General features: G+C 41.2%; 1 protein-coding gene across 2 annotated transcripts in view; it reads left to right on the top strand.

The window, feature by feature from the left end:
• LOC110503971 (roundabout homolog 2) overlaps positions 1-25890 on the top strand; it is a 59622-nt gene that overhangs the window by 11474 nt on the left and 22258 nt on the right. For both annotated transcript variants that reach the window (XM_021582664.2, XM_036961462.1), the window contains exons 2-7: positions 9948-10274; positions 18458-18615; positions 19015-19135; positions 19253-19391; positions 22968-23095; positions 24963-25087. In XM_021582664.2, coding sequence (XP_021438339.2) covers positions 9948-10274; positions 18458-18615; positions 19015-19135; positions 19253-19391; positions 22968-23095; positions 24963-25087 — 998 coding nt within the window. The remainder of the gene's footprint in view (positions 1-9947; positions 10275-18457; positions 18616-19014; positions 19136-19252; positions 19392-22967; positions 23096-24962; positions 25088-25890) is intronic.

Consider the following 25890-nt stretch of genomic DNA (forward strand, 5'->3'; position numbering starts at 1 on the left):
TACCGTTGAAACCGGTATTCATCCGTGAAGAGCACACTTCTACAGCATGCCGGTGGCCATGGAAGGTGAGCATTTGCCCACTGAAGTCGGTTACGACGCCGAACTGCAGTCAGGTCAAGACCCTGGTGATGACGACAGTTACGCAGATGAGCTTCTGACGGTTTCTGACAGTTTGTGCAGAAATTCTTTGGTTGTGCAAAGCCCACAGTTTCATCAGCAGTCCTGGTGGCTGGTCTCAAACTATCCCGCAGGTGAAGTAGCCAGATGTGGAGGTCCTGTGCTGGCGTGGTTACACGTGGTCTGCGGTTGTGAGGCCGGTTGGACGTACTGCCAAATTCTCTTAAATGACGTTGGAGGCGGCTTATGGTAGATAAATTCAGTTCTCTGTCAACAGCTCTGGTGGACATTCCTGCAGTCAGCATGCCAATTGCACGCTCCCTCAACTTGAGACATCTGTGGCATTGTGTTGTGTGACACAACTACACATTTTAATGGCCTTTTATTGTCCCCAGCACAAGGTGCACCTGATCATGCTGTTTAATTAGCTTCTTGATATGCCACACCTGTCAGGTGGATGGATTATATTTCCAAAGGTGATGTATGGAACATTTCTGGGATCTTTTATTTCAGCTCATGAAACACGGGACCGGCACTTTACATGTTGCATTTTATATTTTTGTTCAGTGTACGTCAAAGCATCTTCTGAGAGAACAGGTGTTGTGATGCCCTTGGTGCCACAGAGTTTGCATGGATCATACACTTGTCACAGGAGTTTGATTTTGTCACAGGATTGTGCTGCTTTTGGTTGTCACACAGCCAGATCAAGGTGTTTGCCTTTCAACTATGGCTGTGCTGTCTGCTATTCCCCAACAAAATTATAAAACACATAAGCTTTATGGCCTGGCCTGTTGCTCCTGCTATGATGTAAGTACCCATTAGCTCTCAGTAATCCCAGAGAATGGCATTATGGGAAAGCAGCAGAGACTCTCCTCTATTGTCTGATTTAACTTCTTGTGGGGGAACTCAGCCAAATATGCAGATCAAGTCCCAGCATCTGTGAACCATAGGGGAGATGAGACTGGTCATAACAACAACTCAGCTGGAATTGTATTAGAGTTGAAAAAGGGAAAGAGCGATGGAATGTGTCATGGTGAAGGCTGCAGAGAGATTCGAGAGTCGAGAGGGGAATAGTTTAAACTGTGCAATAATATTTTCAAATGTTCGTTTTTTTCTGTTGCCTTGCTTTTTGTCATTATGAAAGCAATGAGAGAGATTGAAGGTGCTACAGCTCATCTGATATTACAAACACTCATCCGCATCCTGCATTAGTATTAGCTGCCCTCGTGTGTAACCTGTGGGTTTTAGCTGGTACAGCTACCGTGGTGGGATTGTTGTTTGGGTGTTTTCCTCAGGTTCATGGCATGTTGGTCAGTGTTTCTGAGTTCAGAGTAATTCCACAGTAACAGAATTATGCTGAGATTCCAATTTTTTTTCTTCTCACTTTAAAATGTATGCCAAACAACATAATCCTATACACAAGGACTTCCACCAAAAATGTGACAAAAACACATTTACTTGAAGAACAGTGCAGATGCAAAGTTTGGTAACAGAATGACAGCACAAACAGCAAACCATATGGTTTGTTCAACTTCTCAATCAATTTTTGTTTGGTATACATTTTAAAAGTAACAAATCTGAGTTTCAGCGTAATTCCTTTACCTTGGAATTGCCTGTCATAAATAAAAACAAATCTGCTTACAGCTAAAAGCTTGGATTCGTCCACACGCCTCAGATGTAACTACTATAGTGTAGCAGCAAGCATGTATGTCAATAGGTTGCGGTATGCTCCTCCCCACCATACACTTCTGGTCATGAAGGTTTTCATTCCACAGGAGATTATAGACGGACCGCAGTAAAAAATAACACAACATTCAGATTTGGATTCAGAAAGTCTTAACTGTTGCATTGTGGGGCTGGCTATTCGGTTGAAGCAGTTTAAAAACAACAGGCAAACCAGTAAACAAAAAATAAGATGGACAAGAAAAACATAAGATGAAAATGAAACAAAGGAGAATCAAATGTTTTACTGCTTTAGAAGCCTCCGTTATTCTCAGGGACATGTTTTTCTCTTCGTAACAAACAGCAAGCTTGGTTGATTGCCTCTGATTTTGTCTTTAAAAGGTGCACTCAACTTCCGCCCCACAATCTTCTTCCGAACAAAAATATAAATGCAACATGCAACATTTTCAAGGATTTTACTGAGTTACAGTTCATTATAAGGAAATCCGTCAATTTTAAATAAATAAATGAACCCCTAATCTATGGATTTCATATGACTGGGAATACAGATTTGCATCTATTGGTCACAAATACCTTTAAAAAAGGTAGGGGTGTGGATCAGAAAACCAGTCAGTATTTGGTGTGACCACCATTTGCCTCATGCAGCACGACACATCTCTTTTGCATAGAGTTGATCAGGCTGTTGATTGTGACCTGAGGAATGTTGTCCCACTCCTCTTCAATGGCTGTGCGAAGTTGCTGGATATTGTCGGGAACTGGAACACGCTGTCGTACACGTCGATCCAGAGCATCCCAAACATGCTCAATGAGTGTTTTCAGCTTCCAGTAATTGTGTACAGGACCTTGTGACATGGGGCCGTGCATTATGCTGAAACATGAGGTGATGGCGGCAGATGAATTGCAAGACAATGAGCCTCTGGATCTCTTCATGGTATTTCTGTGTATTCAAACTGCCATCGATAAAATGCAATTGTGTTCATTGTCCATAGCTTATGTCTGCCCATACCATAACCCCACCACCACCATACTGGCACTGTTCACACGTTGACATCAACAAACCGCTCGTCCACACAACGCTGTCTGCCATCTGCCCTGTACAGTTGCATCTGTTGGTCACAGATACCTTAAAGAAAGGCAGGGATTCCTCCATTACGGATTCCGAACTGCAGTCAGGTCAAGCATGCAGATGAGCCTCTCTGAGACGGTTTCTGACAGTGTGTGCAGAAATTCCGGGTGGCTGGTCTCAGACGATCCTGCAGGTGATGAGGCCGGATGTGAAGGTCCTGGGCTGGCGTGCTTACATGTGGTCTGCAGTTGTGAGGCCGGTTGGATGTACTGCCAAATTCTCTAAAATGACAGCGGCGGCTTATGGTAGATAAATGAACATTCCATTCTCTAGCAACAGCTCTGGTGGACATTCCTGCAATCAGCACGCCAATTGCATGCTCCCTCAACTTGAGACATCTGTGGCATTGTGCTGTGTGACAGAACTGCACATTTTAGAGTGTCTGTTTATTGTCCCCCAGCACAAGGTGCACCTATGTAATGACCGTGCCGTTTAATCCGCTTGTTGATATGCCACCCCTGTCAGGTGTATGGATTATTTTAGCAAAGGAAAAAGTCTCACTACCAGGGATGTAAACAAATTTGTACAAAATTTGAGAGAAGTGAGCTTTTTGTGAGAATGGAAACTATCTGGGATGTTTTATTTCAGCTTATGAAACATGGTACCAACACTTTACATGTTGAGTTTATAATTTTGTTCAGTGTAAATCAAACCTCAAGCCTGATTCATTCATCAAAGAAGCTTCACAGGTGCCCTTGGTGCCACAGAGTTTGCACTGATTATACAGTACACTTGTCACAGCAGTTTGCTGCTTCTGTTTGTCACATAGCCTTTCAGCTATGCCTGAGTTGTGTGCTTTTCCACAACAAAATTGTAAAACACAAAAGCTTTATGGCCTGGCCTGTTGCTTCTGCTATGATGTAAGTACCAGGGTTGGGGTCAATTCCAATTTATTTAAAAATTGGAATTCCTGAATTGACGTTGAATTCAAATGATTGAATTTGAATTAGACTGTTTGAATTGGAATTGTGAAAACCTTTTAATATTTGGAATTGTATTGGATTTGAATATTTATGCATTTCCCAGTTATTTCCCAGAAATTAAAGAACTTAGTATCAAAAATGTACGATAGGATTTGTTTTAAATCATTTTTGCTTGGCTGTCTGAACAGTGAAATGTTCAGCCCGAGGGAATAGTATTTAAATTTGTGGAATTGTTAGGGATAATATTGAATTGAGAAATTCAATGAGCATTAAACGTGCTACAACTCCTCGGATATTAGGGCCCTATACATTTTTAGTTGCAGATGGAATCCAGACATTAAAACGGAATTAAACAATATTAAAATGTTTTATTGAACTTATTAGGAAATGCAGTGAAATGAAGTGAATCATAAGACATGAACAAAATGCATCAGTGATTCATATTTTCCTGCAACTTTCTGAAACGGCACAGGAATGCCCCTGTCTGTTTGTGTGTTGTGCGTGCATATGTCTACACTTTGTATAGCCTTTAGCGATGATGCTAATGATAACCTTCTTCTGTTAGAGATGGAAAGGCTTTCCCAAAAATCTTCTCACTTAAATGTTAACTACAAAGTAGCCTATGCCTACCAGGCAGAATGATATCATGACTATTTGTGTCAATCCAGTGGCCATTTGTTTTGCAAACTCTGCATTCACATGAGCGCTACAGCAACACCTATTAACCAAACACAGGTTTCTTTCTGGTGCACACTTGCATTTAAGGGTAACATTTGTCAGACTTTAAAAAATGGTCTCCTTGTGTGGTTTAAACATTGTTGTGGACTTAGAACATGCAATATTGTTGTTCTTCTATAAAAAGAAAATAAAATATCATGTGAATTTGATAGGAGAAACAAAATGGAAACCTGGAATAACAAAATGGAATTTTGGAGAAAGAAAATACAGAATCAGGCAAAGAACTGATTTTATGTGGCGCTATTCAAGCATTCATCCGCATCCTGCATTAGTATTAGCTGCCCTCGTGTGTAACCGGTGGGTTTTAGCTGGTACAGCTACCGTGGTGGGATTGTTGTTTGGGTGTTTTCCTCAGATTCATGGCATGTTGGTCAGTGTTTCTGATGTGCATCAAATGAGGTCATAAAAAAACAAATCTGGTTACAGCTAAAAGCTTGGATTTATACACACTTTTCAGATGTAACGACTATAGTGTAGAAGCCAGCATGTACAGTGAGCTCCAAAAGTGAAATTATAAAATGATTGAGGTTTAAGTGTAGACTGTCGGCTTTAATTTGAGTGTAATGACATCCGTATCGGGTTAACCGTTTAGAAATTATAGCACTTTCTTTACATAGTCCCCCCCCATTTTAAGGTACCAAAAGTATTGGGACAAATTCACTTATTTGTGTAATAAAATAGTCAAAAGTTTTTACTATTTGGTCCCATTTTCCTAGCATGCAATGAGGTTGGCCCGGGCATCATTGAAGTCCAGTAGAGCACTTCATTATTACACACGCTTCCAACTTACCTGACTTCGTTGTTAAAGTATATAAAAAAAACATTAGCTATCAAACCCGTTCACAGGGTTGGTTAACTCTTGAGGTTCCTCGTGTCTCCACCGAATTACTGTAGGTAAATCCGCTTTTAGTTTTAATGCATCTCATTGCTGGAACCAACTGTAAAATACACTGCAATTGGACGCTCTGATGCCGCTTGGGCAATTTAAAATATTGATTGTGAAACTATTGTCTGAGGAATGTGCCTGTTTTTCTTGATTGTTGTGCTGTATTTTAGTTTTGTTAATCTGATTTTGATTTGATTGTTCTATTAATTGTATGTACAGGTCTCCCTTGCGAAAGAGACTCTCTGGTTTCAATGGTGACTCCCTGTTTTTAAATGAAGGTAGAAATTAAATAAAAAAAATAAAAAATGCACTTATTTTGTATTTATTTTTTTATTATTTTTTATTATTCATAATACAAAAATCTACTTACATTGCTACATCAAACATGTCTAGCAAACCAAACACAGGTATTAACAATGCTCAAACATACAACAAATATCAATAAAATACAAAAAAGAAACAATTTAAGTGCAATTATATTCACTCTGAAAATATCTTATTATAATGATTCATGAAGATGTTATCACTAAGGTTAGTGTTTTAATAAGATAATTAAATTCAATCAGAAAAATGTGTCATTTTGGTATAGAATTAAAAAAAATAATTTCAGTGGTTTTGTTATCATTGCAACAGTAGCATATTATATATTTTATGTTAAAATTATAGGCAGTGTTCATAATGGTAAATAAGTACTTTGCAAGGTTTTCCCAAAATTCGGACACAAATTTACATTCAAAGAACAAGTGAGACAGATTCTCACCTTCTTTTTCACAGAAAATGCAGATATCATCAATAGCCACAAATTTGAACATCATAGAATTACATGGATATATCTTATGCAAAATGCTGAAGTGCACTTCCTTAACTTTGTTTGGTATACAGTATTTGTAAGGTCTTAACCATGCATTTTTCAAAACAATGTCAGGAATAAGCATGTTCCAGAAAAACTTTCCTCTCGGTGTAAGTTGGTTTTGTGAATGAAAAATGTGTCTTATATATTTATTACAACAGCACTTATTTCTTGATACTACCCATCCCGGGTCCGGGAGCGTAATCATCAACTGACACTAATTAGCATAACGCAACGGACATAAATATTATATATTGAAACACAGCTTAGCCTTGTTAATCACCCTGTCATCTCAGATTTTGAAAATAAGCTTTACAGCCAAAGCAAGACAAGCATTTGTGTAAATTTATCGATAGCCTAGCATAGCATTATGACTAGCTAGCAGCAGGCAACCTGGTCACGAAAATCAGAAAAGCAATCAAATTAAATCGTTTACCTTTGATGAGCTTCGGATGTTTTCACTCACGAGACTCCCAGTTAGATAGCAAATGTTCCTTTTTTCCAAAAATATTATTTTTGTAGGCGAAATAGCTCCGTTTGTTCTTCACATTTGGCTGAGAAATCGACTGAAAAATGCGGTCACTACAACGCCGAAAAATATTCCAAATTAGCTCCATAATATCGACAGAAACATGGCAAACGTTGTTTATAATCAATCCTCAAGGTGTTTTTCAAATATCTATTCGATAATATATCAACCGGGACAGTTGGCTTTTCACTAGGACCGGGAGGAAAAATGGCTACCTCTCTGTTTTACGCACAAAACACTCTGAGAGACTTCAGCTGACCACTGACGCAATTTTGACTTTCAGGCTCATTTTTCAAAATAAAAGCCTGAAACTATGTATTGTGACACTGGACACATTAGGGAAGCCATAGAAAAGGGAATCTGGTTGATAGCCCATTCACTGCTCAATAGGGACGCATCGAAACGCAGAGCTTTCAAAACATGAGTCACTTCCGGATTGGATTTTTCTCAGGCTTTCACCTGCAATATCAGTTCTGTTATACTCACAGACAATATTTTTACAGTTTTGGAAACTTTTGAGTGTTTTCTATCCTAAGCTGTCAATTATATGCATATTCTAGCATCTTGTCCTGACAAAATAGCCCGTTTACTCTGGGAACGTTATTTTTCCAAAAATTAAAATACTGCCCCCTAGTTAAAAGAATTAAGCTTGTGACTCTACAAATGTGTTGGATTCTTTTGCTGTTTGTTTTCGTTATGTTTCAGATTATTTTGTTCCTAATAGAAATTAATGGTATATATGTTCTTCACATTACCGTCTCTGGTAAACGCACACTATATCTAATCAAATAAATGTGTATTCGTCACATGCACCAATACAGAAGGTGTAAACGGTACCGTGAAATGGTTACTTGGATGGTAGAGTCTTTTTTTGTTTAGGCATCTAGCTAGCTAAACAATGAACCATAATTCCAACTCATAACATTACTACCCTACATGACTCTATAGTTAGCTAAAGCTTACCAACTACTTTCAATGTAGGTTAGTCAGATAACATTAGGCTAAAACTAGCAATGCAAATGGCTCTGAGATACCAATATTACTACACAGATCATACACGGAATGTTAGCTAGCGAGTCAGCCAGTTAATGTTAGCTAGCTAGCTAACAATACACTTTAACTGAAAATGACTTCATCACAAAATTAGAAACGTATCATATCTGAAAATGTAGCTAGCTAGACTGTCTTACATGGTTGAACGCTTCTCCCTCTCTGTTACAGATGCCATTGTTGCCCTTGGTTTGAAAATGTAATCCGGAGGCAGGTGTTTTATACAACAGCCTTCTTTGTATTCTCTTTTTGACTCCCTCCGCATAGTTGCAACCAAATGCCTGAATTTTCTCAATTTCCTTAGCTATCATACTCTGCTTCCACTGGCATTCCAATGATTTCAAAACTCAGTCCTCCAGAAAGTGGAGAGCATTAGCAACACTTTTGCAGTTCGTGCTATCTTTTTTATTGGGAACAAAATAATCTAAAACACAACCAATACGAATGGCAAATGCATCCAACAAATGTGTAGAGTCATAAACTTGATGTAGGTATTGCATGCTGTGAATATGGGACCAAATGCGTAACTTTTCGACTAGTTTAATACACATATGAAGTTAATTCTTTTCCAATACTTTTGGTCCCTTAAAATGGGGGGACTATTTAAAAAATATATGTAATTTGTTAATGGTTCACCTCATATGGATAAAAATACCCTCAAATTAAAGCTGACAGTCTGCACTTTAACCTCCTCGTCAGTGTATCATTTAAAATCCAAAGTGCTGGAGTACTGAGCCAAAATAACAACAAAAAATGTACTGTCCCAATACTTTTGGAGCACATTGTATGTGAATTGGTTGCTGTATGCTCCTCCCCACCATACACTTCTGGTAATTTAAGATTTTCACTTCAATGGAGATTTATAGACTGACGGCAGTAAAAATAACTCTAACACGATATTCAATGGCATGGTGAACATTCAAATTCAGAAAATCTTAACTGTTGCATTTCCTGGGCTATTCGGTTGAAGTAGTTTAAAAAGAACAGGCAAACAAGTAAGCAAAATACAACAGATGGACAGAAAAACATAAGAATAGAATTAAACAAAGGAGATCCATAGAGAATGACTTTTGATTGTAAAAAATACATCTGGTCATTCACTGCACATTGGCTTTTTTTCTTAATTTGAATTATACATATTCCAGACCCAAAACTGTAGTACACATTGTTTGAGCCATCTACTCTAAAAGCTTAGCTAAAGCCCTTGGCTTGGAGAAGTACTCTTTTCCCATACAGAAGAGGGTAACAGTAATGGATCCCAAGAGGGAGGGCTATAGGAGAGCTTTTTCTCTCTCCTCTCTCATTCTCCCTCTCTTTCTCTCTGATATTCTACCCACTTCACTCTCTATTGGCTTTCTCTTTCCGTCTTGTTTTAGTTAGCATGTCACTGGCCTTCATGTCTTCTATGCTGAAATCCTGACTGACATTGAGATTGGCCATTACCATCTCCTGTGGCTTCTTCCTCCTTTGAAAATACCCCATCAGAATAAAACCTGTCTTCTTCAGCAGGCTACCAACCATTACTGACAAATGACATTTCAATGGACGAACAAAGTTGGTTAAAAGGCTAGAAGTCATTACAGTGTGAAGAGTATACAAGCAGGATACTTACTTACCTATGCTCAAGGGAATGTCTGATAAGGTGTTTTGTTAAACACTAGAATAACAGGCCCAGAAGGTAAAATAAAGATGTGATTTATCTCTACCGAGTGGGAAGAAACAACAACAACAACAACATGAGCTCTTCAGTACCAAAGTTCTGATCCTTGTTGTCAGCTTTACTATCATGGTGCATCAGATCTCAGTGGTGAGTGACAGACATTTCTCTATTATTGTCCAACCCATCTGTCTCTCCCTCAGACTTCATGCATCTATACGTCCATGTCAGTGGAGATGGATTTGGGTTAGCCTGCCACAGAGCTTTTCTACTGCCTTTTTTCTCAATGGGATTACATTGTGTTGTGATGTTTTCTTTCAGAGATTGCAGGTTTGCGGTTCAGTATGATAGACAGCTGCATGGATAGTAAACTTCTTTCACCTTACAGGGTCCCGTGCACGTTTTGAGGACAGCTCACCTCGGATCTTGGAAGACCCCTCTGACTTGATCGTGTCCAAGGGGGAACCCGCAACCCTCAACTGCAAGGCAGAGGGGCGGCCTAACCCCACTGTGGAGTGGTACAAGGACGGGGAGCGGGTGGAAACGGACCGGGATGACCCTCGATCTCACCGAATGCTCCTTCCCAGCGGCTCCCTCTTCTTCCTGCGTATCGTCCACGGACGACGCTCCAAACCAGATGAGGGCGTCTACACCTGTGTGGCACGTAACTACCTTGGAGAGGCTGTCAGTCGAAACGCTTCACTGGAAGTAGCCAGTAAGTCTTTGTCATTTTACTTGCTGTCAATGTCACCCCATGACCTGTCTCTCTCTATGTCTCTCTCTCTGTCTCTTTGTCTCTCTCAAAGCACAACAGGTGAAGAGGACAGGCTTTCATCTGCTATCTTGAACTTCTGAAAATATGACCATTTGGAGAGACTTGTCTATTATTGTGGCCCTTAGGCTCACGTGGTCATCACTAGTTGTCACAGTCATAAACCCTGCCTATTTCTACAATTTATCTATTTTTTTATCTGATTTTAACCCTAACCTTAACCACACTGTAACCTTTTGCTTAACCATAAAATAAGACCAAAAATAACATTATTATTATTTTATTTTTTAAATATAACAAATTATGACTTTGTATCTGTGGTAACTAGTGACAACTGCATCACTTGCCACTTTCTCTCTTTCTCCTTGTAATTGTGGCAGTGTGGCGTGACCCTGGGCTGGATGCAGGTCCTTTCTGCCGTTAGGAAATGGATTAGCGGAGTGTGCTGATTAGGAAAAGGAGCGTAACAGATGAGGGAATGTCTCCTCGTTTAAAAACACAAAACAGCAATTTGCCTGCATCTTATCTTCCACCAGAGCACAGAGCCAGCCAGGCCTCCTCAGCCTCAGCCTCTAACTGCTCATGGCTCACTGACTTCCACAGCTCATGTTCAAAAATAGGGCAAGCTTTAGTTCAGCTTCCACACTGAGTGATATATCCACACTCATAAGCGGCAGAACATGAAATATTAGAGAAAAACGAAAAATATTAGAGCAGAACAGCTTCCAGAGGAAAACATTTAAGCACCACAGTTATATTGCTGTTTTTGATGATGAATTCTCCTCAGCCAGTGGAGATGTAGTCGGAGATGACAGTCCTACCAGTAAGGCTATGCATCACCTAGATGCAAGCACTCTAACGGTGACTAACTGCAGTAATGACTATTGTCCTAGGTCTGGTGCCTCTGGGTAGCTGGTGAATAAGTTGATTATGATTTATTAGTACTGAATTGCTACCATGGTAACGATAGTGAAATCACACTGAGATCAATGCAACTCCTGGCTTGGGAGTAGCTCAGAGGAAAGATACATTGAATTGCTGTGGCATGTAGGCATGCCTAGAACTGACCTCTGAACCATGACACCCCACCCTGCCCTGACTGTCATGGGGATTGGCTACAGTAGAGTATTACCTCAACAGGGTTGTCGAATTTAGATTTCTACACAGTTCATTCCTTCCACACAATCAGTCCCTTCACTGCACAAATGTATTGGAAGTGACATGTATTTCATGCTTAAATGTTTTTCGCCTTCGGGGTCCACAACTCAGGCTTCAGTATAACTAGACACTGTTGCTTAATTTGACTTCCTCAGAATAACTTTCATGTCGGGTATGGAAATACTAAACAGTCAATTATTGCTGGCTGTGTTCTTGTTGTTGGCATGAATAAGCAGTAAGCGACCAGCTGAATAGCAGGGCTGTTGAAGCGCCTAGATAATGAGATATTGTGGATGAATCCATTCACATATTCCTCCCAGAAATAGCAGTGTTCTGCTCTGTCGGTTAGCCTTTATGTAAGAAGAAGAGGAAAGCGGTATCTATTTCAAAGCCATGAATGTGAATGTCTGTCTGAGGGAGCAAACAGCCGCGTTCTTTGAGCTGGATTAAAATAAAGTAGGACAAATAAAAAATTTAACTTGCTTGAAAGGCTTTAGGGCCAGATGTCTCTCTTTCTCCTGATGGGAGGATTATGAAGGACTGACATTTTGGACTGCCGCTTGTTTCTTGGCCTCTTCTACACTACAACTCTGCCACTGGTCTCTTCTTTAAACCCTGAAGAAGAAATACAGGAGAGATGTTTTCTGTATGGACAGATATCGCAGTGGCCAAATTGTTCATTTAAACTCTCTTTATTGTTACTACAATACGTTACTAATTTTTTCTTGTCATAATCATTTACATAAAGGATTAGAGATTTTGAATAATCAAGTTGGCTTTAACAAGTGCCTAAGGGTGAATTTGTAGGCATGAGTTGACCACTAGTCCAACCATTGAAACACAACAGGCTCAGGAGACCTGGCACTGCCTGAGTCCCTCTTTATCCTCAGTAAACACAGACAATGGCTGGATTAAATCAATCCCTCCTCTCGACAGGCGCCCACTGGCTCTATTAGCCATGACACGGCAGTAGCAGAGAGATAGGATTAGACCACCTCTAATGGGTGTACTCCTACTGTACTGACACAAAAGAACAATGACTGACTGACCATCAGGTCACTTTACTCTAGGACCTGCTCTCAGCTAGAACACTTTCACTTTCCTGCCATGCTCCCATCCCATACACATCTCCATCTACATTGACATTTTAGTAAATTAGCAGACGCTCTTATCCAGAGCGACTTACAATTTGTGTGTTTATCTCAAGAGGGCTAGGTAAGACGACTACATATCACAATCGTAGCAAATACATTTTCCCTCAATAAATATGTTATTAGCAAAGTCAGTGCTAGTAGGAAAGGGGTGGAGGGTGCCAGGACAGAGAAGAGCTCTGACTGGGCTGAGCGGGAGCTCAAATCAAATCAAATCAAATGTATTTATATAGCCCTTCGTACATCAGCTGATATCTCAAAGTGCTGTACAGAAACCCAGCCTAAAACCCCAAACGGCAAGCAATGCAGGTGTAGAAGCACGGTGGGTAGGAAAAACTTCCTAGAAAGGCCAAAACCTAGGAAGAAACCTAGAGAGGAACCAGGCTACGTGGGGTGGCCAGTCCTCTTCTGGCTGTGCCGGGTGGAGATATAACAGAACATGGCCAAGATGTTCAAATGTTCATAAATGACCAGCATGGTCCAATAATAATAAGGCAGAACAGTTGAAACTGGAGCAGCAGCACGGCCAGGTGGACTGGGGACAGCAAGGAGTCATCATGTCAGGTAGTCCTGAGGCATGGTCCTAGGGCTCAGGTCCTCCGAGAGAGAGAGAAAGAAAGAGAGAAAGAGAGAATTAGAGAGAGCATACTTAAATTCACACAGGACACCGAATAGGACAGGAGAAGTACTCCAGATATAACAAACTGACCCTAGCCTCCCGACACATAAACTACTGCAGCATAAATACTGGAGGCTGAGACAGGAGGGGTCAGGAGACACTGTGAACCCATCCGAGGACACCCCCGGACAGGGCCAAACAGGAAGGATATAACCCCACCCACTTGCGCTGCTGTACACAGCTTGTCACTATGTCCTCTGGTTAGTGGTTTTTCGTCATAAATCTTGTTCTGCAGAGTGGTCAGTAGCTGGCACAGCCACAAAGTCATAAAATCATATTTTAACCTTAACCACACCACATCTAATTCCTAACTCTAATAAATTAAGAACAAAAATTTTGACTTTGCAGCTGGCTCATCTAGCGGATATCTCTCAGTTCTGTCTCAAGGGCAAGATTCATCCCAATTGAAGTCAACCTGTCCCTCCAACAACTCGGCCCAACCTCTCAACCCTGTCCCCCACGTCACCTTTAGAGTGCCCCCTCCATCCTCACCTTCTCCCTACACTCCTCACCCAATCCTGTCAACCCTACTCCATCCTGCCTTGAGAATGTTCAGTGGGGCCTCCCGGGTGGCGCAGTGGTTAAGGGCGCTGTACTGCAGCGCCAGCTGTGCCATCAGAAACTCTGGGTTCGCGCCCAGGCTCTGTCGTAACCGGCCGCGACCGGGAGGTCCATGGGGCGACGCACAATTGGCCTAGCGTCGTCCGGGTTAGGGAGGGCTTGGTCGGTAGGGATGTCCTTGTCTCATCGCGCACCAGCGACTCCTGTAGCGGGCCGGGCGCAGTGCGCGCTAGCCAAGGTTGCCACTGTGTTTCCTCTGGCACATTGGTGCGGCTGGCTTCCGGGTTGGATGCGCGCTGTGTTAAGAAGCAGTGCGGCTAGATTGGGTTGTGTATCGGAGGACGCATGACTTTCAACCTTCGTCTCTCCCGAGCCCATACGGGAGTTGTAGCAATGAGACAAGACAGTAGCTACTACAACAACTGGACACCACGAAATTGGGGAGAAAAAAAAAGAAAAAAAAAGAGAATGTTCAGTGAATCTGATCACTGACTGATGTTTAGTCTAGTGAACTGACTGACAAGGGCCACACGATGCAAAGCAGCCTATTGCCATGACTACTCTCCCATCTCCCCACTTCAAAACATTAACAGATGGCCACTACGACTGCACTAAAGCTGCACTCTTGCTAAATGCTAAATATTGAGATTAATGTCACTTAAAAATACAGTGCTATATTCTGAGGATATTCTTAATCTCTTAATCTGTATATCCCTGAAGCATTACAATTATGAAAATAAATGGCACTGTCCCAGAATAGTAGCAGTAACAGTAAAGTATGAAAATGTATGCACTCAATGTAGTTTGCTCTGGATAAGTGTCTGCTAAATGTTTAAAATGTAAATGTAACAATTATTATGGTAGTAACCATAGAGCATAATCATTTAACAACATTGTTTAAGCTGAGCTAAAGAAATAGCAGGAGTTAGATGAATATGGGCTTTATTTATCCCCAGGCCAGGACCTTAAGTGCCCTCTTCTCCACTCCTGTCACAGTAAGGTGAGGTTGGGATAGTTCAGATTCAGGATGTCCTGGTACTTACTCACCACCATTGGGAATCACAGTGTGAGTCACGTCTGGTACAAAGACTGTGCTTTGGACGTTACTTCAGGAAGTCCCCTGGCCATCTGTCTGTGTGAGAATATCAGAGGTTCCTGTGGTGCCATCATCATTTCATAAAAATATAACAGTGTGTGAATTCTGTGAAACGACTTTTAGCATGTCAGCCTTTAAAGCCTGGGTGCAGGAGGGATCGTATTAACTTCCAACAGCTTCAAAGAGATGCTCTTGGCTGCTCGCACTGCACAGAGTTGGGGGGAAATTATCTGAGGCTACTTTCCGCTCTCTGACACTTGTTTCAAGCCCTCAAATGGCCCACATTCTGGGACTTCTGTGGTTGAATGTGTGGATGAGAGTGGAGAAGTATTTGTGTGTGTGGATTAGCTCATTGGCTCTATAACCATGTCTTCTCTTCAGTTCCCTCGACATGGCTGGGTAGTGACGGTGTCTGTGCTCCTTGTCTCGTCTCCACACCGGCCCTTTACAGACGGATCTCTAAAAATAATTCACCACTTTCAATTAGCCCTCAGCTCTCTGAAGCTTTTCAAACAAGCAGCCAGCTGAGTGGGGACTACTGAACAGACTTTTGGGAGGGGAAGGGTGTGTGCTTTGTCAGGTAATAGCTCATCCATCAATTGTCTAAAGGGGGTTCTTTAATTGTGTTGGCGTCTCCTTTTGATGGATTTTGGGGGCGGGTGGGACGGGAGCTCAGGGGGTTCCGTTATACCCCTGAAGGGACAGATGTTCAGGCAGCGCGTGCCTGTAAATGTTCCCTTAAACTGCCCCCCTGCCTATGTACTTAACTCACCCCAGACTTTAGGGGTGCAACTGCTACTATTTGGATGAGCTGATAGGCCTTGTGTATCTTAGATTCAGATGAGGTGGATATATTACAATCTGAGACAGAAAAAACTCCAGTTGGATGTGATGAGGAATTCTGACAAGCTTTTTAATGTTCTGAACAAGCCTTTACTTTTGAAACAAATGACAGAAATCGACTTTTCTAAGTTTAAATGTCACGTCAATGACAAAGTCCAGTCTCAGCTGAGGAATTAAATGTGCTTCATTATAATACAGAAAAAATGCCTCCAAATGATCAAAAGTAGAGATGCTGCTGCATTTGAACAGGCAGCGACTTCAGGCAGCCAGAGAGTGTGAGACAGATTGTCTCATATTGGGGGGCTGGCGAGAGGGGGGAGGTTGAGCAGACAGATCGACAGATGACCACTTCAATCATGACAGCGGATCTGAAACGCAGCCGGCTCAGCGACGGCTCAGCCACCATTTGTCTGCTTCTCAGAGATTGGAATATTCATAGCAACACGTTTCCCAAGATAATTGCAGCCTTTACAACTCAAGATAGAGGAGAGAAAGTCTCTATGCTCTAGATGGCTGTGATAAACTAAATGAGATGGTAGTCAGTCAGTCACTGTAGTTGTGAATATAAATGCCATTTTAAAAGACACAGGTAGCTGCTGTGTTGATGAGGGATCTGTCAAACACATGTCAGGGGATAAGTGATGGGGGTAGTGTGGTTTAGCTGGAGAGACGTCCAGTTGACAGACAGGTGATGAGTTCACTAATGTGTTTAGTATAGATTAACTGATGTTTGAGATTGGACTAATTCGCAGCATATTTGCAGTCCTAATTTATTTGATTGGGTGTTGATGCATTACTGTGCTAACAGATGGATAGTTTGACAGGCAGGTAGATGGTCTTGGTCTGATTGTTTACTTTGTAAAATGCCAACCTAAGATATTTATAAAGGTATAAGAAGATATGTTATTCTGGAGTAGTGTGTGTTGGTCAAGGAGGAAAGGGTACATAGGGAGGGTCACCTGCAGACCCTCAGATTGTGTGTGTGCATTTTCAACACTGAAATAGTAGTGCTGCACATACAGTTTCTTTCCTCTGTCAATCATTGCTGGGATTTAATGACAAAGGTTGCTGCCAAGTCAACCCTCTCATCCGGACTTCCTTTGCAGAGAAAAGGCTGCTAAACTCACTGTGTGACAGTGACATAAAGATCATGTCCCCTTTTTTAGTTCTGTCGTCGTTGTCACTGTCAGATTTGTAGTGCGGAGATGTGAGTTAGCATAGTTTCCAGTGTGAGGCAGAAGCATTGCATTAATGTGTGATGCCATTTTTCCCTCTGACAGGTTAAATTATTAATGTGTTTGTATTTGTTTACTCTGTGTTGGACTGAGAGATGTGCATTATTCATCCACTCTGACAGTAGAGACTGCAGACTAGGATGCGGCACAGGAAACATCAAAACACTGCACAACAAGGAAGTTGCCAGGGATTTGAACAGTCATGTACAAGCACAAAACACAATGTACTGCTTTCACCCAATCAGCTTGTTTTCCTCTCGTCTAACCTTCAAACAGAAACTCTACATATAAAATATGCTCAAATTGATTACAAGGACAATATTTGAGATTACTCTTGTGATGACATTGACAGAATACCGCATCGGAGAAGGATGTGTACTGATATCTCATATAGTTTGCATTTGAAAGACAACATATTCTCAATAACATACACTACCATTCAAAAGTTTAGGGTCACTTAGAAATGTCCTTGTTTTTGAAAGAAAAGCACATTTTTTGTCCATTTAAAATAACATCAAATTGATCAGAAATACAGTGTAGACATTGTTAATATTGTAAATGACTATTGTAGCTGGAAACGGCTGATTTTCAATGGAATATCTACATAGGCGTGCAGAGGCACATTATCAGCAACCATCCCTCCTGTCTTCCAATGGCACGTTGTGTTAGCTAATCCAAGTTTATAATTTTAAAAGGCTAATTATTAGAAAACCCTTTTGAAATTATGTTAGCACAGCTGAAAGCTGTTGTTCTGATTAAAGAAGCAATACAACTGGCCTTCTTTAGACTTGTTGTGTATCTGGAGCATCAACATTTGTGGGTTTGATTACAGGCTCAAAATGGCCAGAAACTAATAACTTTCTTCTGAAACTCATCAGTCTATTCTTGTTCTGAAATATTAAGGCTATTCCATTTGAGAAATTGCCATGAAACTGAAGATCTCATACAACACTGTGTACTACTTCACAGAACAGCGCAAACTGGCTTCTTTAATCAGAACAACAGTTTTCAGCTGTGCTAACATAATTTCAAAAGTGTTTTCTAATGATCAATTAGCCTTTTAAAGTGATAAACTTGGATTAGCTAACACAACGTGCCATTGGAACACAGGAGTGATTGGTTGCTGATAATGGGCCCCTGCACGCCTATGTAGATATTCCATTAAAAATCAGCCGTTTCCAGCTACAATAGTCATTTACAATATTAACAATTTCTACACTGTGTTTCTGATCAATTTGATGTTATTTTAATGGACGTATAAAGGTACTAAATTAATAGATAAAAACAATCTGCTATATAGTTTGACTGTGTATTTTTCCAAATGTGTTTACCTACCAGGTCAAATAAATGTACAGTAATATGAATAGATAGACTAAACCATGTCTATGCTCTCCTCTTCCCAGTCCTGAGGGATGACTTCCGGCAGGCCCCCAGTGATGTGGTGGTGGCAGCCGGTGAGCCAGCGGTCCTGGAGTGTGTTCCCCCCCGCGGTCACCCTGAGCCCACCGTCTCCTGGAAGAGGAACAATGCCCGCGTCAGCAGCAAGGATGACCGCATCTCTGTGAGTCTCACCTATACAGTTTTTCACGGCACTGTATGACCCCTGAACTATGACCCATAGTTTCAGCATCAAGCTCATTAGAGTTAGAAGTAAAACCCTTTAGAGTTTGCATACACTAGAGTTCCAACCCACTAAAGTTCCAACCAAACCTCACTGAGCTCAGTGCAGTTAAGTCCCAAGTCAACCCAAACTGTCTCAAAGGCCATTAATGTAATTAATGATGCATGCTGATGATGGTGGAATCCTTAATGATACATGCTGATGAAGGTGGAATCATAAATTATACATCCATTTGAAGTGCTGATGTCAGATGGTGGAAGTACTGCCTCCTCTCTGAAAAGCCCAAAGGCTAATACATGGAGTGATATGATGACCTGTCATCACTGTCTTGTTTTTCAGATGCGTGGGGGCAAGCTGATGATCTCCTACACCAGGAAGAGTGATGCTGGCATGTATGTGTGTGTGGGCACCAACATGGTGGGAGAGAGGGACAGTGACCCTGCTGAATTGGTGGTGTATGGTGAGTCTCTCACACCTGTGTGTGTGTGTGCGTGTGCATGTGTGCGTGTGCTTGTTTGTATGTGTGTGTGCGCATTACGCTGTCTTCATGTGTGTAACTCTGGGTCTCTCTATGTAGAGCGTCCTGTGCTGATACGGAGGCCGGTGAACCAGGTGGTGATGGAGGAAGAAACTGTTGATTTCCTGTGTGAGGTACATGGAGACCCCGCCCCCACAATACGCTGGCGTCGAGAGGAGGGGGAGCTCCCCCGCGGGAGGTGAGGACACATTGACGGACAGGTCCACTCACTAATAGAAAATAAACTGATTGATTGATTGACATCTGAAGAGATAGACAAAACACTCAGTGACACATTGATTGATGGAGTGCTAGAGGTACAGACTGACAGAATGAGGAAAGCCCATTCACCAGGAATGCACAGGCATGTGCACAGATACAGATACCTGTGCAGAGCTCATGCCCTTTTCCTCTTCCAGTCTCCGAAGTGCCCTTTTTGGTGGTGGTATAATCTTCCGCAAAATGAATTTGTTGTATAAATATTGTGTCATTGTTGTTCGGAGCCCACTACCCACAATCCGTTGTGGCGTCATCAAGTTTGCCACCCCCCTAGTTTAAATTTCAACATTTGATTAACACTTGATAACACTTGATAACACTTGATTTAGCCTCCATCAATAATATTCGCTCTGGTTGGCTGATACACATAGCAGAGAGAGGCAGAAAGATGTAGAGATGAGAGGCTGCATCAACGACCCTCTGACCCAACTCCACCTGTTCTTCAGTCGGGAGTTGCACATGTATGTCAGGGCAGCAGCAACACAGGAAGTCCAGACTCTAGCTAACCACCACATACTAAAATATCAACACAAGCAACTGACAGCCAGCCATATATCATGAGTTAGAATATTATTAATATTATATAATTAAGTTATTGTTATTATTTGATATGAGCTTTGAATATAAATCATAATCAGTAAAAGAAATCGCTCTAGGTCACTAGCAGATTTCCATCAATCATCAATATCAATGATCAATTGATAGCCCATCCTCTTTTTCGATGCTGTCGTGACTTTACCTTCATTAATCTGATGACTGTTATTTATCGAATCAACTAACTATGTTTAATTGTTACCTGATTTAAATGAATCATGTAACAATGCACTCATTAGGAGTTTGGGGCATCATGTGAGTGGTTGTTTAAAGAGTTACCATCTCACGAATTAACTCTAAAGGTCTTTACCTATCACATCCATAAAACAGTCAACGTATTAAATCATAACCTCTTATCATATCATCATTCTGAACAGTCGTAACCTCATGCATCTGCAAAAACCCCAGCCTTACTTACTATACAAATTGGTTTAATTATTTATTTACTAGCTAACTAAATAATAACACAGAATAAACATACCCACTTAATGCATGAGGAAAAGGTCCCTAGCGGACTGACACAATATGGTGGCTTTTTACACAACAACAAGGAGAGAGAGAGAGAGAGGGAGAAAAAAAGAAAGAGACACTTATCGTTGATACATTTTTGAAATATTTCTCACAGTACTCATATACTTTGCACACAAACCTCTACCCGTTTGAAGTAAGAAATCATGAATGTATTCACTGGCCTTTCAGCGGCACGCTTGTATGGTTCTGATTGTCCGAAAGGGGTCTTCCCTTTCCCATCTTCTACTGTTGTTCACTCTGGAAGATGCTCCTTGGAAGGTGGCTAGCCAGCCGTGTCGACGGTTCCCATTGGTGATGAGAGTAGTAGAATATGGTGATTTGAGAAGAGTAGTAGGGTGGTCCCACTTAAATTCACTTTTCTAGATATTTGACGTTGAACAGCTAATTAGCCGTACCAGTGATTGTCTGGAAGGTGAGCTTCTCGCCACTTCGCCATGTTGATATTCAAGGTTCAAACCACTCTGGACGTGAGCTGCAGCTCTACACGCCTCTCTGGTCTGGGAGGTGAGTTTATTTTCTCCACCTCGTGCTGAGGTTCAAGGTTCCAACCAATTCAAATGTGTAGCTACCGCTCCACGCATTTCTGGTCTAATGTTAATTTCTCCACCAATTATTTTCTCCACCAATTATTTTATGCACTCTGGCCCCGTCAGGCTGACACGCTCTTTGACCTCTCTTTGGGCGTAGCTACCTACCATGCACAGTTTATAGGAGATAGATTATCCTATGGCTCCTAAAATCACATTCCTATCTTGACAAAAAAATCATTTTCCATATTTCATATACAACGTTAAGGATGGAGACTTCATACCTGTAATGTGTATACTTTTCAAGTTACAGTATTTCCTTTAAAACCTTTTTAACAGCATTACAAAATAACAACCCATATGACATGATTATTCTTTAGATCACCACTGACCATTCCCCACATTCTTACATTAGAAATATGTTCCAGTATTCACTTTTAGGACGTGTTAGAGAAATCAAATCAAAATCAAATCGAGTTTCGGCGGGAAGACAGTCTGTGTCGACAAAGCACATTCCTTGGTGGATTTTGGAGAGGGACAATGTAAATCATGTGTTTAGAAAGCACTGTAACTAGCTTGCATACAATTTGTGATGAGCAAGTGTGTTGCAGAAATAAATAGGGCTATGCTTATTTTTTTGCTACAGAGGCATTCGGTATAATTTCAAGATATGAATTGTTTTTTTAAGTGGTGGGTCATTTTGAGCACATGTCCTCTGAAAGGTCTGTGCATGGCCCTGGGGATGCATATGGGTTTAAAGTATATGACATATTGATTGATGCAGTGCTGGAGGTACAGACAGACTGACAGAATTAGGGAAGCTCATTCACCAGGGATACATATGGGATTAAAGTATGTGACCAAGAAAGCACAGCTACAGTAATTACTCATTTATTCATGCCTTCCCTTCCCTCAGCCAATACAAATGCATGAATTGAAGGCCAGTGAGGATTCATTAGTTAACATGGGACGCTACGACTTGACTATGCAGTTGAAAGATCATCTGGGGGACAAAATATACATATTTATATTATTATGATTATGCTGTAACTATGGGGAGGGGCGGTGGGTGGGTAAGAAAATAAAAATACTTTAATTACTCTAAGGTGGTCTCATGGTGGCGGAGTTGACTCACTCTGCCCATTCTGATTGGCCATTTGACCCTAACACAGTTGACTTGTAAATCTCTCTCTGCAGATCTATTAAGTTATAGGGTTGACTCATCCTTTCTGTATTTAATTGTTTTTTTTATCTACAGTTTTAGATTACTTCATACAGTTACATTTTGATGGGTCAGAGGGTCAGGTACATTCAAGGTCACTTTTACATAGTTCAAGGCAGTGCTTCTCACACCTGGTCCGTCTCCAAAATCTGTCTTGCCTACTACTTACTAAAACTACATACTGTGTACTAATCGTACTACATACCATTTAGAACATACAAAACAAATGCAGTAAGCAACAAATATCATCTTACTGGGCTCATCCTACTGAGAATGTGTCGTCTAATGCACAATTGCGATGAGTCCCTCCATTCATTCATTTGAGTACAGTGCGTTCCTTATCTCATTATTAACTGATTATCACACGTGAGTCTGGAATGACGATTCTCTTCTTTAAAAGTGTGCATTGAATTCTACTAGAGGAAAACCCAAAATGAGTATAACGTCCTGGCATTCTAAAGCTTACTTGAGTCTCGAAATTTCACATAGTATAAAACGTTCTATTTTCGCATATTTAAAATTCATACTATTTGGAACGGAAGTATGGGTATTCTGACATGGGCCTGGTCTTTCTGTCTCGATGGTTAGATTTGTGAAAATACTCTGTGTGTCTCTGTTCCAGGTTTGAGATCCACAGTGACAACAGCCTACGTCTGACTAAGGTGAGAGGGGAGGACGGGGGAACTTACACCTGTATGTCTGAGAACAGCGTGGGCAAGACAGAGGCTTCAGCCACGCTAGAGGTCCATGGTAAGAAACAAAGATTCTCTCTCTCACTCAATCACACACACTGATATGTGTTCTCACCCTTCTCATACTGTACAGTACGGTCACACACTGTTATGTCCACTTCATTTGACAGTGGTCATTTAGAGTTGTCAAAGCTCTGCCCATCCATCCGTGTGTGTTGGAATACGTGTTGGCATATCAATGTATTTGTGGTGGGCTTTCTTCTCTTCAACTCCACTGACAGAAGCTTATGCTAAACCGTATGGATTACTCCCTCTGACAGCTGTTTGGGAGATGGTGTACTTTAACACACTGCCAAAAAGCAGAACCACTATTAATAAGAAGTGTGTGTGTGTGTGTGTGTGTGTGTGTGTGTGTGTGTGTGTGTGTGTGTGTGTGTGTGTGTGTGTGTGTGTGTGTGTTGGCTGAGTGGGCAGCAGGGTTGACTTCATCCTCCATTGCTTTTGTCAGTCCTGATGAAATCTAAACCCTACCTCTTCAAACAATGCCTTCCCTTCCTTCTGTTCCGTGTTTCATTGACTATGTAGTAGATGTCATGTTTTCATTTTACTGTAGTCAGCCATCTCATTCCGTTGTATTTCCCCCACACCATTCTGACTTTGTTTGTAGATTTTTTCAAATACATTTTAAAAGCTAGAGGGGTTATAATATTTAATGCATTCAGTATCATCAGCACCTAATGGTTTAAAAGAGCCTGTAAACATGACTTAATGCATGGTCAGGATTCTAGTCTACTGGCCTGTTGCAGCACTCAGGCAGTGCAGTAAGTAAGCTTGTACTCTGACACAGTGACCTAATGTGTACCAGATTAAGGATTGGTATCAAACAAACACATCTGCTGTACTCTTGTTAAAGAAGTGTGTTGAGATATGAGGTCACAAAGTTCAGACATTCACTTCGTTTGTTACCACAGAAACCCATGATTGCTGAATGCGAAATTATTCCAATGGAAAAATACCACTATTCATTTATATTGTAAAAAAAAAAAAATCTAAATATTAAAAGGTAACAGAACTGCCAATACAGGTTCACTCTGATCATGACTCTATTTGAAGTGAACTTAAACCACATTACTGTTTAGTAACATGGTTTCTCTACACGGTTCCCTGTCATAGTTACATCCCCCCTGCTGGCTGGTTAGTGATGTTAGTGTAGTGAAGTCAGTCTCTCTCTGTGGCTGTGTGTGCGTGCTCCATCTCTGATGTGGGAAGATCTGCTGTGTTCTCCCTCAGAGTGAAAATCAAGGCACGACACAGATGACTCAGTTCCCTTGAGGATTTAGCCTGATCCCGTGTGTGTGTGTGTTGTGTGTATGAAGACAGGGAAGAAGCCTGCTGAGGAGAGCAAACAGCAGGAGAGCTCAGAATCTATGGAATTGGAGTCAATGCTGTCATTGTGCAGTCGAAGTCTATAGGAAGACAGGATGTGGTGGGATCAGAAGCAAGCTGTGGCCACAACACACAACCTGACTACCAGTTCATTTCCACTGATATCACTCCAAAGTAAACCCACAAATACCATCACAATAGTTTAAGATTGGAATTAGATTATGACTCGTCTCAGTATAAAAGATAGGCATCAATGTCTTCACTCGATAATGTGAAAATGAGAAGGCAGATTCATCAGAAAGGGAAACCATATCAACTGGCAGAGGGTTAAAGAGAGTTAAGAGAGTTAAAGACAGCAGTCAAATCATGGAGTAAAAAGTGTAGTTCTATATGCTAAATGTTGAATAAATACTGTTCTGGAATCACATAGTAGGTATTGATTATGCAGGGGAGGCAGGAGAAAACTGTGAATTTAAACGCTATAATTTAAAGCCTAAAATCTGAATCTTCTAACCGAGTGTCTCTGCTCTACTCTCCAGTGCCCCCACAGATCACCATTAAACCCCAGGACCAGATCTCCGCTCAGGGGTGCAGTGTCACCTTCCGCTGTGGCACCAGAGGAAACCCCTCACCTGCCATCTTCTGGAAGAAAGAAGGAAGCCAGGTAAAAATGATGGCACTTCCTGACGAACAGGAAGTGAGTGGTCAAGAAAGACTACTTCCTAAATAAAACATTTTTAAAAATGACTAATAAAATTCCAACTATGTACTGTAGAAACTACAACATACGTTGTCATAGATAAATGGCACTTTAAACTGATCAACAAAGTAATGATGTTATGTCACATTTAAGTAGGGTTTTGATTTGTTTTAGCCTTATTTTAATCAGCAGCATACAAATAGTTTTCTCACCATGTTGGTTTGGTGGGGACTCATTTGATTTCTCTCAGCTTGAAACAAGCCGGGGAATTGTTCGATTTAACAATGCTTTTCACACATTTTTTTTGATTGCCCGTGCTCTTAAAGAGACGTTGGCCGAGGTGAAATGAGGGAGGGAGCTCGTTTGTATTTGGCTGTGAGAGGCGACAACCAATAGGTGTTGGAAGGAATCACAGGAAATGCGTTGGCGAGGAAGTCACTGTTACCTGCAGACAGATGAAGAGAGGGGGAGGAAGGGTAGATGAGGGGAGTGACTCAGATGAGCTACATCATCTGGGAGAGGAGCTGCCTCCTTGGGAAATAGGCACAGAAACACTGTTTAAAACCTTCTATCATTATTACTTACTATAAATACCTAATGATAACATTCTGATAACAGCGGGGGAACAATCAAGATCACTTAGTCTAGATGGTTCTAGTAGAGAACATAGAGGAGTTAACACTCAGATCCGCCAGGCAGGGGGAAGTTGGTATGAGGTTCTCTGAATAAGTTTAAATGTGTTCCAGTCTATTTGATAGTTGATGTGC

This window comes from Oncorhynchus mykiss, chromosome 24 (genome assembly GCF_013265735.2).
Source record: "Oncorhynchus mykiss isolate Arlee chromosome 24, USDA_OmykA_1.1, whole genome shotgun sequence".
Lineage (NCBI taxonomy): Eukaryota > Metazoa > Chordata > Actinopteri > Salmoniformes > Salmonidae > Oncorhynchus > Oncorhynchus mykiss.